This window comes from Schistocerca piceifrons, chromosome 4 (genome assembly GCF_021461385.2).
Source record: "Schistocerca piceifrons isolate TAMUIC-IGC-003096 chromosome 4, iqSchPice1.1, whole genome shotgun sequence".
Taxonomy (NCBI): domain Eukaryota; kingdom Metazoa; phylum Arthropoda; class Insecta; order Orthoptera; family Acrididae; genus Schistocerca; species Schistocerca piceifrons.
In genome coordinates this window covers 200,110,052-200,124,218 of record NC_060141.1, presented here as the reverse complement: position 1 = coordinate 200,124,218, position 14,167 = coordinate 200,110,052, and the positions used below count along the sequence as shown (strand labels likewise).

Genomic DNA, 14,167 nt, shown 5'->3' with positions numbered 1-14,167 from the left:
TTTCCGTTCTGAGTAACTGCATCAGCAACCTGTCTTTTTTTCTACTCAGAACAACATATCAGAGTTCTGCGACAGTACTCTAACAAGTTGTTTCGAGTCAACAAGACGGGTATCGTTCCTAAGTGACAGTTCTGTAGTCCTGAATTTTCTTGAACTCTTTCATTTATTCAACTTTTGTAGTCTTTTCTTCCTCAGTTGCTTGTAATGTTACAGTAATTTGATAATTTTTACTTTTGGGCCGTCTAATTACAAAGAATGGAGCAAAAGTTTCGTGCGATACGCGTTTCGCCTTTATTCGCTGCAAGGAATGTTCAGTGGCCCGGAATATGTATAATTTTACTATTTATTTTACATTTTGCGGCAATTTACCTATAGGTTATAAATAGTTCTGGTGGTTCGTTTTTTCCTATGACGTAGTAATATTTTAAATTCTGCTTAAAGGTTGCGTGGACGATATTCTCCCATGTTATGTTTCTGTTCCATTTTTGGTTCTGTTACTCTTTTATATTTGCTACTTGCGGTTTTGTTTTCCACATATCACAGCACTAGGAACTGAACACTTGTTCTGATGCAATGTTTTGGTTTGTGTTGCCGACTGTCAGATGTTATCGTCAAAGATCGTTTTTTGAGATATCTTTGATCTGTTTATGTATGTGTGTGTGTGTGTGTTTGACCAGAAGGCAAAGAGAGAGAGAGAGAGAGAGAGAGAGAGAGGGGGGGGGGGGTAGATAGAGAGAGAAATATGTGTATGTACTTATTTATTTTTGTTTTGTGGTTGCATGTGAGAGAGGGATGATTATTTTATCGTGTCTTTTATTAAGTGTAGTGGGGAATATGTACTAACGTGTGTTAGCTCATTTTTCACATGCTTGTTTTCAGAGATGGTTTTCTGGATGTGGAAGCTTTCTTGCATTTGTGTAAGGTATTTGTCATGGTTGTTTATTGTGTTTCATTCAGTTGTAGTTACATGGTTCAAAAGTAAAAATTATCAATATACCGGAATTTTTTACTTCTTTCTTTCGTCGATCACGTGAAGCATTTCTTTTGTTACACACGGTTTGTTCGCAGTTCCCTGTACCTATGTTTGACTGTCCAGCTTCTGTGACAGCCCTTTTTAGAGATGTCCATTTCTCTTCAACTAAACTGCCTACTGCGGTAATCACTATTGCAATATTTATAGCTTCAAACGCATCTCATCATTCCTCAGTACTTCAGTACCCTCCATTGTTTGCAATTTGATTCTTCGGAATCATTTTCTTAAACTTCAGTCAGCTCTTCTTCATTACTAAATTGTGAACTCCTTCTCCAAGTGTACCTCCTCATATACTGATTTTCGAACAATATATTCGCTATTAATAGTTGAAATTTATTGCAGAACTCAATGAGTCTTTTTCCTCTCTCATTCCTGCAACTATGCCCATATTCTCCCGTAACTCTTTCCTCTTTTCTTTCCCTCGCTATTAGTTTTGAATCCCTCATTGTTATTAGCTTATCGTCTACGTTTACATACTCAAACCTCCATTTGGTAGTAGATTACCGGACGTCCACTAATACGTTATCCATTATCCACTTGCTGATGCTATTAACTAGTTCACAGTACCAAAATAACGCATGTACACAATAACACTTGTATGGCCTGTTAGCAGAAAATTTTTGTACTCATCTGTAACGTTTGCTGGCATACCATTGATAGACATCAGCAGAACAAATAGATCCGAAACAGAACCCTGTTACAAACGCTACTTCATATGACCCCCTCAAAATTCCAATGTTTTCATATTTGTTGACACTGGAGGACAATCCTCTGTTTCCTACTTTCCATAAGTGAAGAGAACCATTGTTGAACATTTCTGTAATCCCTTAATGTTCCTACTTGCGCAAACATGTCGCACAGTATTACTATTGACGTTCAGAGCATAGCTCTTGTTCTGCCTAAACGTTTCGGATTGGCTATTGCTGTCAGATGAATTACTGACAGCTATGTAGATACATAAAAGCAATGCTCTAGCCTTCATTTCCATTAAGTGATTTTGAGTCTCATGTATGGGTTAAATTCTTCACTTAAGAAAATATTATTGAAAAAGAATATAGAAATTTTATTTTCGAGCTTGCATACATAGGTTTTGTCAGTCTTGCAATGGTTGCCAACGTTATCAGTCTCAGAATAAATTTATTATTTGATGAAAATTATTGTCATCAGTCCATTCCAGTTTGTGAATAGTAGTCAATTCTACGAATATAGTACTAGATCAAAATTCAAATTTAATAGACAATTTAATAGACAATATTATTAATAATATTCGAAATGCTCACTATGTTGAGAACATTATCCTTCAAAATTGATTGATCTAAATCATCAGTTGCTCATATTATACAATATGCAAGTCAGAAGACCCAAGTTGTTAACCCTCAAACCAAGAGCTCCTTTACCGAATGACACATAACTTGCCATGAGTTCTATTTTATTGTCAGTGAAGATATATTCTCAGCTTAAGACAGTTGTTTCCACTTGTAAAAATAACAAAAAGATTGTATAACAGTAAGGTCACTGAGAGTGAACTATTGAAATTCATATTGTGTAATTATATTTTTCTGGAGACATACTGAGTCTCAATTTTGCCTTAAGTGAAGATAGAGAAGCTGAAGCAATGAATTAAAACTTACAGAGGCCAGGACTTGAACCCAGGTCTCCTGCTTACTATGCCTATGGTACAGACAAGATTTACCCTTTTTGTATGAAGCTAGGGTGCTACTCCAACATCAGGGAGCGACACTAATACTGACTATTTAAGATGGAGAAAATAAAGATGTGTTGAGATGTGAACTAAATTTTATGTTAGGGAGGACATTGAAGTAGAGTGTTCCATGCAGCTATGTTAGTCACAGTGCCAGGGTGTTGTAGATGACAGCACATCTGCCTGGTTACCAGGAGACCTGGGTTCAAGTCCAAGCCTTTGCATAAATTTTAATTCATTACTTCAGCTTCTATGTTGATCAAAGTATTTAAAATGCATTGGAAACATATAAAGTAATTGTGTAGTTTGTAAACACATCAAATAATTATGTAGATGGTTGAATATCTTGGTTGTTAGAGGTCATGTAAGAAACAGTAATGTCACTAATAGGAAATATGATCTACACTGTCAGCTAGTGAATGTAAGTTTCAGTGAAAAACGTCTCAAGAACACAATGTAACTGAATATTGGTGCGAATTAAAATTGTTTTTCGTAGGGAGCTCCATTCCTGAGCAAGAATAGAGAGTCATATCCTTATTCTGAAATTATCATAGTGCATTCATGTAGGTTTCAGTTTAATAGAAATATGTAGCTGTAATATGAAGACAAATTACTCACTGCACAAAATTACTTGCTTCATGTGTTCCATTTATGGCTCAGATAGTTAAGTTACAGGTACTGTACCCAACTCCTCTGGCATATAAATCTACTACTTAGCTCAGGAAGGGTGTACAAGGCTACAGCTAAATCATAGTCTGTCACTCATAATTAGAATAGTGTCGCATAAATTCTTATGTTTTCAATAAATAATTTTTTCTTGTTTCACAAGGTTGAGGTGTTAAGTATAAGTAAAAAAGTAGCAATTAATTTTCATTGAAGGCCAGTTACTTTCTGGCTACTTTGTGATAGTACAACATTGTTTGAAATTCAATATATAGTTCATTTATTCTTTATTTAAAAATTTACTAAAACAGAGAGAAGTTTAAGTGATTATTACTCACATTATTTTTTCAGTATCTGACCTATATCCATTTAGTTCTCACCAGTGACACTGATGGGGTATCACAGAGCTTTAATCATGCAACCAATGAAGAATAAATAAACAACTCACAAACACTATCTTAAAACTTTTTATATTTACAAATGAATGAGACACTGAAATTTAAGCTCTCATATGTATACATATTGTATGCTCAGTTGGTCTTAATTAGTAGTGAACCTATAGATGCTGTAGTTATAAGAGCAATGTGGTGGTAACATACTGCTAATGGTGAAGATATAAATGTGAGGCTTACATGGAACTTAATCATAACACATAAACTGTTATAAACCAACAATCTGTAGTGAAGTACCAAAAATATTAATAACATATAACACAACATTTATTACTGTATTTTATTTTTCACTTACATTGTTCGAGTAGTTTCAGTCTTTCTAATGTCACTTTGAAAACAACAATCTTATTTTATTTGATGAGTGTATTCCCACAATGCACATAATAAACAGATCATGGGGCTTTAACAGCACACAATTTGCATGCTACTACTCTGTCCCAGATCATATAAGACAAGTTCTCACTTTGTGAAATATCTATGTTTAGGAGAATACAGTAGTTTCTGAAAGACAGCAACAGTAGTCTCCATGGTATACAAAACACAAAAAGCAAACACACACAAAGGCACATGAGGATCCTCAAAAATTCAATGTAGTATGATGTATGTGTATGTACATTTAGGAGGGTTAACTCCATGGACGGAAAAGAACTTAATAATGTCATGGTATTCCATCAAACGATTCAGAGGAAGTCTGTGCACAGATTATCCACTGTCCACGTGCAATTTCTTTATCTCAGCTGACGAGTTGGTGTGGTCTCCTAGAAGTCTTCAGTCAGGGTGGGATAACAGACACAGCATGTGGCTGCAAACACATCCACAAGCAGATGGCTGTGCCCCCAGCTGAACACCCAAATTGAGGAGTCATTCATCACCAAGGCTGGAAGGAGAACTCACGTCCTGATGCTGGCCATGGTGCTGCCAGCAGGCACAGTTGCCGGCTTTGAGTCTTCTAGAAGTCCAGGTGACGTATTGCTCTTTGCTCCACTTGTTGCTGCTCCATTGCAGTCAGAGGCCTGCAACCAGAGAAAACTGACTTTAGTATAATGCAAAATGAGCTTTCGGAAAGTTCAGGACCAGTGACGAAAAGTAGTTTAATTTGCGCCACAAAGTCGTCTAGGAAAACGTAACGACTCTAACAATACTGAGCTCATCTTCATCGCCACTCTATGGCCACTATAACAACAGTGCACTTATTATTGAAACTTTATTTGTTTATGTGTTTTGGGCATTAGAATATCAGATAAATGAACTTGATACAGAGTACAGTATCCAGTAGTTTCAGTTTTAACATCGGTCCTAGAATGAGTAAATAGATTAAGTGTTAACAATAAGTGAACTGTTGTTACTGGCAGCTGAAAAGCTGTGATGTCGAAATTCTGCTTGGCAGATTTGTATCATGAAGTCAGATGATAGAAATCTTCCAAGGACAGTACTTCTACTTATGGCATGTTTTGGTCAGAAAAATGCACCGATGATGACTGATATCAGTCGAAATCGATTTGCAACAAGATAAATTATGTTTCTGTGACTGGTTGCTAAAGTCTTTATAATTTTACATTAAAAATAGCATATCAGTATCTGTACACAAATAAAATACTTTGTTACAATTTTGTTTATTATTCTATTTTTTACATCTACTTATAAATGAAAACCACGATATCGTGTATGTCCTGCAGAATTAATTTAGTTTATTAACTTGTTTTGACTCATTACAAGGCATTAGGCAAATCTGATTTCCACTTGTTTGTCAAAACTATGTCCTCTTCATAATTTATGAGGTCTGGCCTATTCCCTGACTTTTAAAGAGTCACAATAATTTGCATGCCAAAAGATATCATCATTAGTCTACTAAATATGGACTGGAATGAATGACTTAATGACGAATCCGCTATCCATTCATAAATTCTAGTGTTTTACTTTTGAATCAGTAGGCTTAAATTTTTCTATAGGAGGTGGAAATCCTATTGTTAAATTGACAATAAATCCTATTGTTAAATTAAGAGCCCCACAGTATGCATGAGAAGTAGTGTTAACTTATTTCATCAGAACATTAGAGGGTTCAGTAGTAAGGTAGAAGATCCTCTTGTCTGTTTGGAAAATTTAGAAGCTCTGAAAAGGACATTTTGTTCCATTCTGAGCACCATATTACTATAGGGTTAGATAAGTTAAATATAAAAGATAAAACTGTACCATCTTACTCTCTAGAAGTAGTATGAAAAAAGGAGTTGTTACATACGCTAAGAGAGAAAACGAGTTCAAAAACATTGAGACAATACTAAAGAAGTGATCAGTAAACAGAAGTGCATGCTTGTGAATTAATACTGAAAAATATTTAACTTGTAATATAAATTCCCAATGAAAAATTTTGATGTGTTTATTTCAGTTCCTTACTATGCCTTATTATGCCAAACAGCAGCAAACAGTCTGTGGTGATTTCATTGCAGATTTTCTAAATAATTCTGATAGGAAAAATGATCTGGAAAACTTATTTGGACCCTTCAATTTAATCTCAGTAATTAACTTTCCAACATGAATGGATAAAGACAGTGTACCCTAATTGTTTTCTTTGATGAAGCTTAAAGAAAGGAAATGACTACATACTCAATAATAAACGAGCTCTCTGATAATGATGCACAGCTAGCTAGGATAAATAAGATAGTGCCTTATAGTACTGATACCCCTCAGTGGAAACCATTTAGAATAATTCATGATGCCAGAACAAATGTTTTCAAGAATAGTGTATTATCTAGGATAATATTTATAATGAACCAAATGCTGACATAAAATTTAATCTATTCCATACCAAAATCTTTTCATTGCTTGAAAATATCTTTCTGAATTAGCTAATCAGAAAAGTCATCAATTAGCCATGTAAAAAAAAAAAACCACAGATGTCTAGACTAATTCAAGTATTTTGTGAAAGGGAGAGGGAAATGTATCTGTTGGCAAGAAGAAATAGAGATCCTGCAGTAGCTGCACACCTCAAAAACTACTCAAAATTACTATGATTAGCTATTATAATATCAAGGGAAATGCTTATTAAATTAGAAATTGGTAATCCTAATGGAAGATTTAAGGTTATAAGGAATTTAGTGAAATAAATGACAGGACAGCTGGCCAAAGAACAAGATAACATCACAATTGAATTGAATGGAAGGGGTGTAAATGATAAGCCATAGGTAGCAAAGGTGTTTGGTAATCATTATTTAAATATTGAAGGGAAATATAGGGAAAAAATTTTAAGATAAAAACACAACAATATGTTCAAAAAGAAACTCTAATAAAATTGTAGCTTATGAATGTTTCACCAACCACTCACTCTGATATTAAGAAAATGATCTATTCTCTCAAAAATAGAAGCTTATCTGGATTTCATAGTATTTTCCATAGATTTCTTCTCATGTAACAAGTCTTGTCTTATCTGAAAGATGTAACGTATCTCTAACTCATGGGATTTCTCCAGAGAGACTGATATCCCACTATAATAAAAGTGATATGAAAGATCTCTATAATATCCAGCCTATTTCACTACTGACATTACTTTCGAAAATTTTTGATAAGGTGGTGTATTCTAGAATAGTATCAAATGGCTCTGAGCACTATGGGACTTAAGATCTGAGGTCATCAGTCCCCTAGAATAGGGGTCCTCAGTATCCTAAGAAATCACAGTTTCGATTTCTGACCAGCTGCTCTATTCAGAATGCCAGTTACATGTTCACTCAACAAATTTTACAAGTATTCAATAACGACATCACAAGATTCTTCTAGACAAAATGCTGTTTTTATGGAATTGATGTTATAGACAACAATGTATAGTGTCATATCGAACCAAAAGAATGCAGATAGTTGTACTTAGTGAGTCAACCAATGTAACCACTGGAGATTCTTCTGACTGGAGAGAAATGACATATGGGCTCACTGAGGCTCAATCTTAGGTATGTTTTGTATTCTCATAAATGTAACTATTTTCTGTCTAATGTACAACATGCAGAATTAGTTCCTTTTGTTGGAAACACTAGTACAGTAATTAGTCTAAGCATACATACAGCTACAGAAGAAATGATAACAATGTTCTTGAATCATTGACAGGTTTTCTGTGAATGGCCTCACTTTCAGTTTCAAAAAGATACAACATATCCACTTCTGTACATCTGTATCACCAGTGACAGGTGCAACACATGGTGGGGGAATAATGAATTGGGTGGAAACTTCAAAAATTTTAGGTGACCATATTAATGAGAATCTAAACTGGGAAAATCATGTTTTGGAACTTCCAAACAATTTACTTTAGCCACTTTTGCAGTTAGAATCCCTTCAGATCTTGGAAGAGTAATTAGTAAGTTGAAATGCTTTGAATATGTTCATTAATGTCATGTGGAATAATTTTCTGGCATAAATCATCTTTAAAAATGAAAATCTTCATTGCTCAAAAACATGCTATAAGCATAATATGTGGTGCTCAGTAACAGTTACCCTGTAAACATCTGTTTAAGGAGTTAGGCATTTTGATTACTGCTTCTCATTATATTTATCCGCTCATGAAATTTGAAGTAAATAATTTATTGAAATTCAAAGGGAACAATGATGTACATGATTACAATACTGGAAGAAAAAAATGAGATTCATTACTTCACATTAAGGGTGTCTTTAGCATGAAAAGCGGTGCACAATGTTGCAGCTAAAACGTTTGATCACTTACACAGTGCTGTAAGATGTGTGGCAGTCAGCAAAGGTAAATTTGAAATCAAAGTGACAAAGTTACTCCTCGATATCTCCTATTCTCCAGAACAATTTCTATTATTGTACTGTGTAAAAGCTATGAATTAATAACTCACATCCATATATTAAAAAAATACATTTGTAATGCTCAGCATGTAGCCATATTTACATAAGTGATATGAACATAAAAGACTCATTCCACATCAGTACAATTTATCATGCCAATAATCCATGTGACACAAAGCTAACTAAAAGTATGGTTAGAGCTTTAAATTTAATTTTTATGTTTTTTGGTAGTCTTTCTGTATATAAATGATAATGTTTTGTTGGGTGGCATGAATAATACATGAACTCCATTAATGAATGATTGATTTTTTGTTCATCATGAGCCATAAATTATGATCATAAAAGTATGTTATCCTAAGCATAACAGCTTCAATATTTTTCCGAAATATTGACAAAGCAGACAGTGACTTCGATATTAAATTAAAAAATGTTGGGCACCAGTGTCCAGTAACTGTTTTCGATTTTTAAATTCTTACATGATCTGAGTTCAGCCTAGAGTGAGCGAAGTCAGTTTCTGTCCTACGTTGTATGCACTGACATCAGTAGGAAAGCATCATTGATAAAATAATTTTTACATTGTTGACTAGAATTAAGTGATTAGTATTCTGACAGAGCAATATTTTGAATTTAGAATTAATTTATGTAGATTTTTATGCAGCTTGTATTGATTCTTTGTCATTACTTACATTTATTTAACATTTTCGTAGTTGTATTTTAACTACTGTAATTTTTTAAAATTTGTTAGTGTCAAAGCTCATAAGTTAAAATTTGTTAGCATCAAAGCTCATAAGTTAAATTCAAATTGTAAGGTTCCTAATAGCAAAGGTTTTGTTGGCATTCCTCAAACTTTAATGATGCAGTTGAATTAGTTTCTAAGGAGCAACCTATTCCCATTTTATCAAATTATTTGCTTCTCCTGTTTTTTACTCGATAATTTCTTTAGCTGTTTGGATAATTTTTCCTTACTTGACTTGTATGTGTTCTTATGTTATGTTTCTACTTCCTATGGTTTTCTAAATTTGGTGTTTAAACTGTAATAATTTCTGGTTGGTGACTAAATTCAGACTGTTTTTTATTAAGTTCTTTATATTCTGTTGCAGAAACTACTTCATATGAAATTAGAATGGCTTTAAAACCAGTTAACAAAATAAATTAATTCGTTGGAATATACACAATATTATGCTTTTAATTTATAATTGCAGTTCCCTGCCAATGGGCTATGTTAGAATCAGTTAACAAGCTCTACATTTGTACACTGCAACCATTGTGAAATGCGTGGCAGAGGGTTTGTAGCATTGTTCCGCATGTTAGGATTCCTTCCTGTTCTGACAGCACAGGTACCATAGAAGGAATGACAGCAAAAATGCCTGTGTCAGCTGTAATTAATCTGATCTTGTCTTTGGGTACCTATGGGAAAGTTTTTAAGGAGGTGTCATTTATCCCATTAAGTGGGATAAATACAGGGGGTGCCATTTACCCCATATGGAACCTATCTTGAAATGTCTGCCAGTTCAGGCATTTCCGTGATGCCCTTCTGTGGGTCAAAAAGCCCTGTGACCATTTGTGATGTCCTCACTGTATACATTCAATGTACTGTTAGCTGCATCTGGTATAGCTCTCATAAACTACAGCAGTATTCTAGGATTAGTAGCATGAGGGTTTCGTAAGCTCTCTCCTTTTTTAAAACTGATTAAATATCACCACTAGCTTGCCAATAAACCGAAATCTGTGACCTTCCTTACCTACAAGTAAGCTTATTTTGTGAAGTGCAAAATTTTACTTTCTCTCCTAATGTAAAACAAGGCGTCGGCCTTTGCAACACATTTACATCTTATCTAGATCTGACTGAATATCAGGTTGGGGGGGAGGGGGGATGTATGGGTGACTGAATATCACTGCAGTTTTCTTTCAGACAGCTCTTATTTACAGATAAATATATTATCTGTGAAAATCCTTAGGTTACGATATACCTCGAGGTCAGTACTGTAACACGTGAACAGTAAGAATCTCATCACACTTCCCTAAGGTACGCCTGAGGCTACTTTTACATCTGTAACTGACTCTCCATCTGAGATAACATGCTGCCTCCTGCCTAGCAACAAATGCTTAATTTAGCCAGAAATTTTTTTTCATATCCCCATACGATGGTACTTTCTGGAAAAAAATAAGGCTGTATATTTGGCCGTGAATCAGGTACTTGACGTGAAGAGCTGAACACTAGGACCATATAGAGGAACATTTATACAGGGTGTTACAAAAAGGTACGGCCAAACTTTCAGGAAACATTCCTCACACACAAAGAAAGAAAATATGTTATGTGGACATGAGTCCGGAAATGCTTACTTTCTATGTTAGAGCTCATTTTATTACTTCTCTTCAAATCACATTAATCATGGAATGGAAACACACAGCAGCAGAACGTACATTTGTTACAGGAAATGTTCAAAATGTCCTCCGTTAGCGAGGATACATGCATCCACCCTCCGTCGCATGGAATCCCTGATGCGCTGATGCAGCCCTGGAGAATGGCGTATTGTATCACGGCCGTCCACAATACGAGCACGAAGAGTCTCTACATTTGTACCGGGGTTGCGTACACAAGAGCTTTCAAATGCCCCCATAAATGAAAGTCAAGAGGGTTGAGGTCAGGGAGCTTGGAGGCCATGGAATAGGTCCACCTCTACCAATCCATCGGTCACCGAATCTGTTGTTGAGAAGCGTACGAACACTTCACTTCATTTGATCACGTTGGAATGAAGCCTCATCCGTAAAGAGAACATTTGCACTGAAATGAGGATTGACACATTGTTGGATGGACCAGTTGCAGAAGTGTACCCGTGGAGGCCAATCAGCTCCTGATAGTGCCTGCACACGCTGTACATGGTACGGAAACAACTGGTTCTCCCGTAGCACTCTCCATACAGTGACGTGGTCAACGTTACCTTGTAGAGCAGCAACTTCTCTGACGCTGACATTAGGGTTATCGTCAAATGCACGAAGAATTACCTCGTCCATTGCAGGTGTCCTCGTCGTTCTAGGTATTCCCCAGTCGCGAGTCATAGGCTGGAATGTTCCGTGCTCCCTAAGACCCCGATCAATTGCTTCGAACGTCTTCCTGTTGGGACACCTTCGTTCTGGAAATCTGTCTCGATACAAACGTACCGCGCCACGGCTATTGCCCCGTGCTAATCCATACATCAAATGGGCATCTGCCAACTCCGTATTTGTAAACATTGCACTAACTGCAAAACCACGTTCGTGATGAACACTAACCTGTTGATCCTACGTACTGATGTGCTTGATGCTAGTACTGTAGAGCAATGAGTCGCATGTCAACACAAGCACCGAAGTCAACATTACCTTCCTTCAATTGGGCCAACTGGCGGTGAATCGAGGAAGTACAGTACATACTGACAAAACTAAAATGAGCTCTAACATGGAAATTAAGCGTTTCCGGACACATGTCCACATAACATCTTTTCTTTATTTGTGTGTGAGGAATGTTTCCTGAAAGTTTGGCCGTACCTTTTTGTAACACCCTGTATATGTGTATAAGCTGCCGGTACTACATGAAAACAGAACATCGAAGCACTGGTACATTCGTTACAAGGCAATGTGTTTGACTCCACGTAATTTCAGTCCCCTACTTATCCGACAAAGACAGGTAGCGGCAAAGATATTAACACATGAAACCCATTCAGTTGACACACTGACTTCCTCAGATGAATTCATGGTAGTAGCCTCTAGAGAACAAAATCTCCAATACAATATAACGACTTGTTGGTAGAGTTGAGGAAATTAGAAAATGAGATTGCTGTTGTTGTCTTCAGTCCGAAGACTGGTTTTGTGCAGCTCTCCACTTGAAATGTCAACACTTCCGTTAGAGTATCATCTGAAAGTACTGTAACGAATCACGTTTATTACATTACTCTTTCCAACACCAATTTCTGAGGATTATACCTCCATCATCAGGTAAATTTATGTGAATTAATAAGGTATGGATGTCGTGTACGTATGAGGTTTGGAAAATCTGTGGCACCTACCAATAGTCGCAGGCTCCTTTGCGAGCCTATCTGCGTCACGTACTGTACGCTGAACTCAGAGTTTCTATATTTCTACCAAATTTTCGCAGTAACACTCAATAAACCTAAAACGGAAACAAAAATAAAGATACTAATTCAGACGTATTATCATTGTTGTCTTAGGTCAACTTTATCGTCCTTCTCAGTGAAATGTATTTTTTTAAGGTACTGAAGTGCTCAAAACAGCTAGAAACCTTTCCTACTCATTGTTACATGTGGCATTGTGTTCTGTTTTAGAAGGTATACCGATAGCATTTGTGTTACGTAACTTAGAAAGTGTATTGTAGGCAACAGAAGTCGTCTGTACATTTCGGGGTTTTAACTTGGAAATTTCATTCGAGATGAAGTGCACAGCGCCATCTGCGAGGAAGGAAGAGACTGCCCACTGATAGAAAGGGCGTGGTATTCTCTAATAGGAGGTAATAGCTTTCGACAACTGCAAAGCAGCAGACAGGGCAACTATCTTATCTCTTGTGGCAAAAGGACGTTTTATCTTTCCTGCAGAGAGTCGAATGACTTGTTTCCTACCTCACATGTCGTGGAAAATATGTTTTTGCGTGGAGACGATACGAACATGTTCGCAGAGCTACGCGTTTGACCAGAGGAAACAGTAAACATTCCACGAATAGTTGAGGCAACTGAAATGCACAATCACTAACACAAACCAGAATATTATGAGCAGATTTTCCTTGTCCTCAGTTCAAGACGTATTAATTTCGATAAATTCTGAATTATCATGAGGGATGTCTGTTGGGGATTTACACTATAGTTACCATCGCTGAAACTGGAAGTAATCCAGAGAACTACTTATTTACGATTGGCTTGGCTCTGAGCACTATGGGACTTAACATCTGTGGTCATCAGTCCCCTAGAACTTAGAACTACTTAAACCTAACCAACCTAAGGACATCACACACATCCATGCCCGAGGCAGGATTCGAACCTGCGACCGGAGCGGTCACGCGGTTCCAGACTGAAGCGCCTAGACCGCACGGCCACACCGGCCGGCAACTTATTTACGACAACTGTAAAGAGCACTATTGGTTACCTCAGAGTAACACTGTAACTGAAAGTCCTCGAGGGAACTAAATTTTGTTTAAACGGTTGTAAAGAGCAGTCTTGGTTGTCCTACGGTATACATTCGTGAATTTGTTTTGAATTATTTCTTCCACTTGTTCTTCTTGTTAACCACGTTATATAGACACATTCGGTGTTAGTTACAAGTAATTGCCAAATTCTCGATTTTCTGATGCCTCAGGGTGTGTCCTGTCATCAAATCACCTTTATTAATCAGCGGGACCCATCGCTTTCGTTTCTCCTCAGTTCCATCGACTACCTTTTTTTTTAGCTATCCAATATACTCACCGACGTTTTTCACAGCTTTTTCAATCTGTTGGGTGCTTTATATATGCACTTGTAGGGCTAAGGCAAATAGTGCCAGAATTATATG

At 36.4% G+C, this 14,167-nt stretch overlaps 1 protein-coding gene across 1 annotated transcript in view; it reads right to left on the bottom strand.

Moving 5' to 3' along the window:
• Nucleotides 1-4,173: 4,173 nt before the first annotated feature.
• The window catches only part of LOC124795729 (hematopoietically-expressed homeobox protein hhex), a 174,438-nt gene continuing 164,444 nt past the window's right edge, over nt 4,174-14,167 (bottom strand). Inside the window, exon 4 of the mRNA XM_047259812.1 lies at nt 4,174-4,863. Within this exon, the coding sequence (XP_047115768.1) occupies nt 4,741-4,863 (123 nt within the window). The 3' untranslated portion in view covers nt 4,174-4,740. The remainder of the gene's footprint in view (nt 4,864-14,167) is intronic.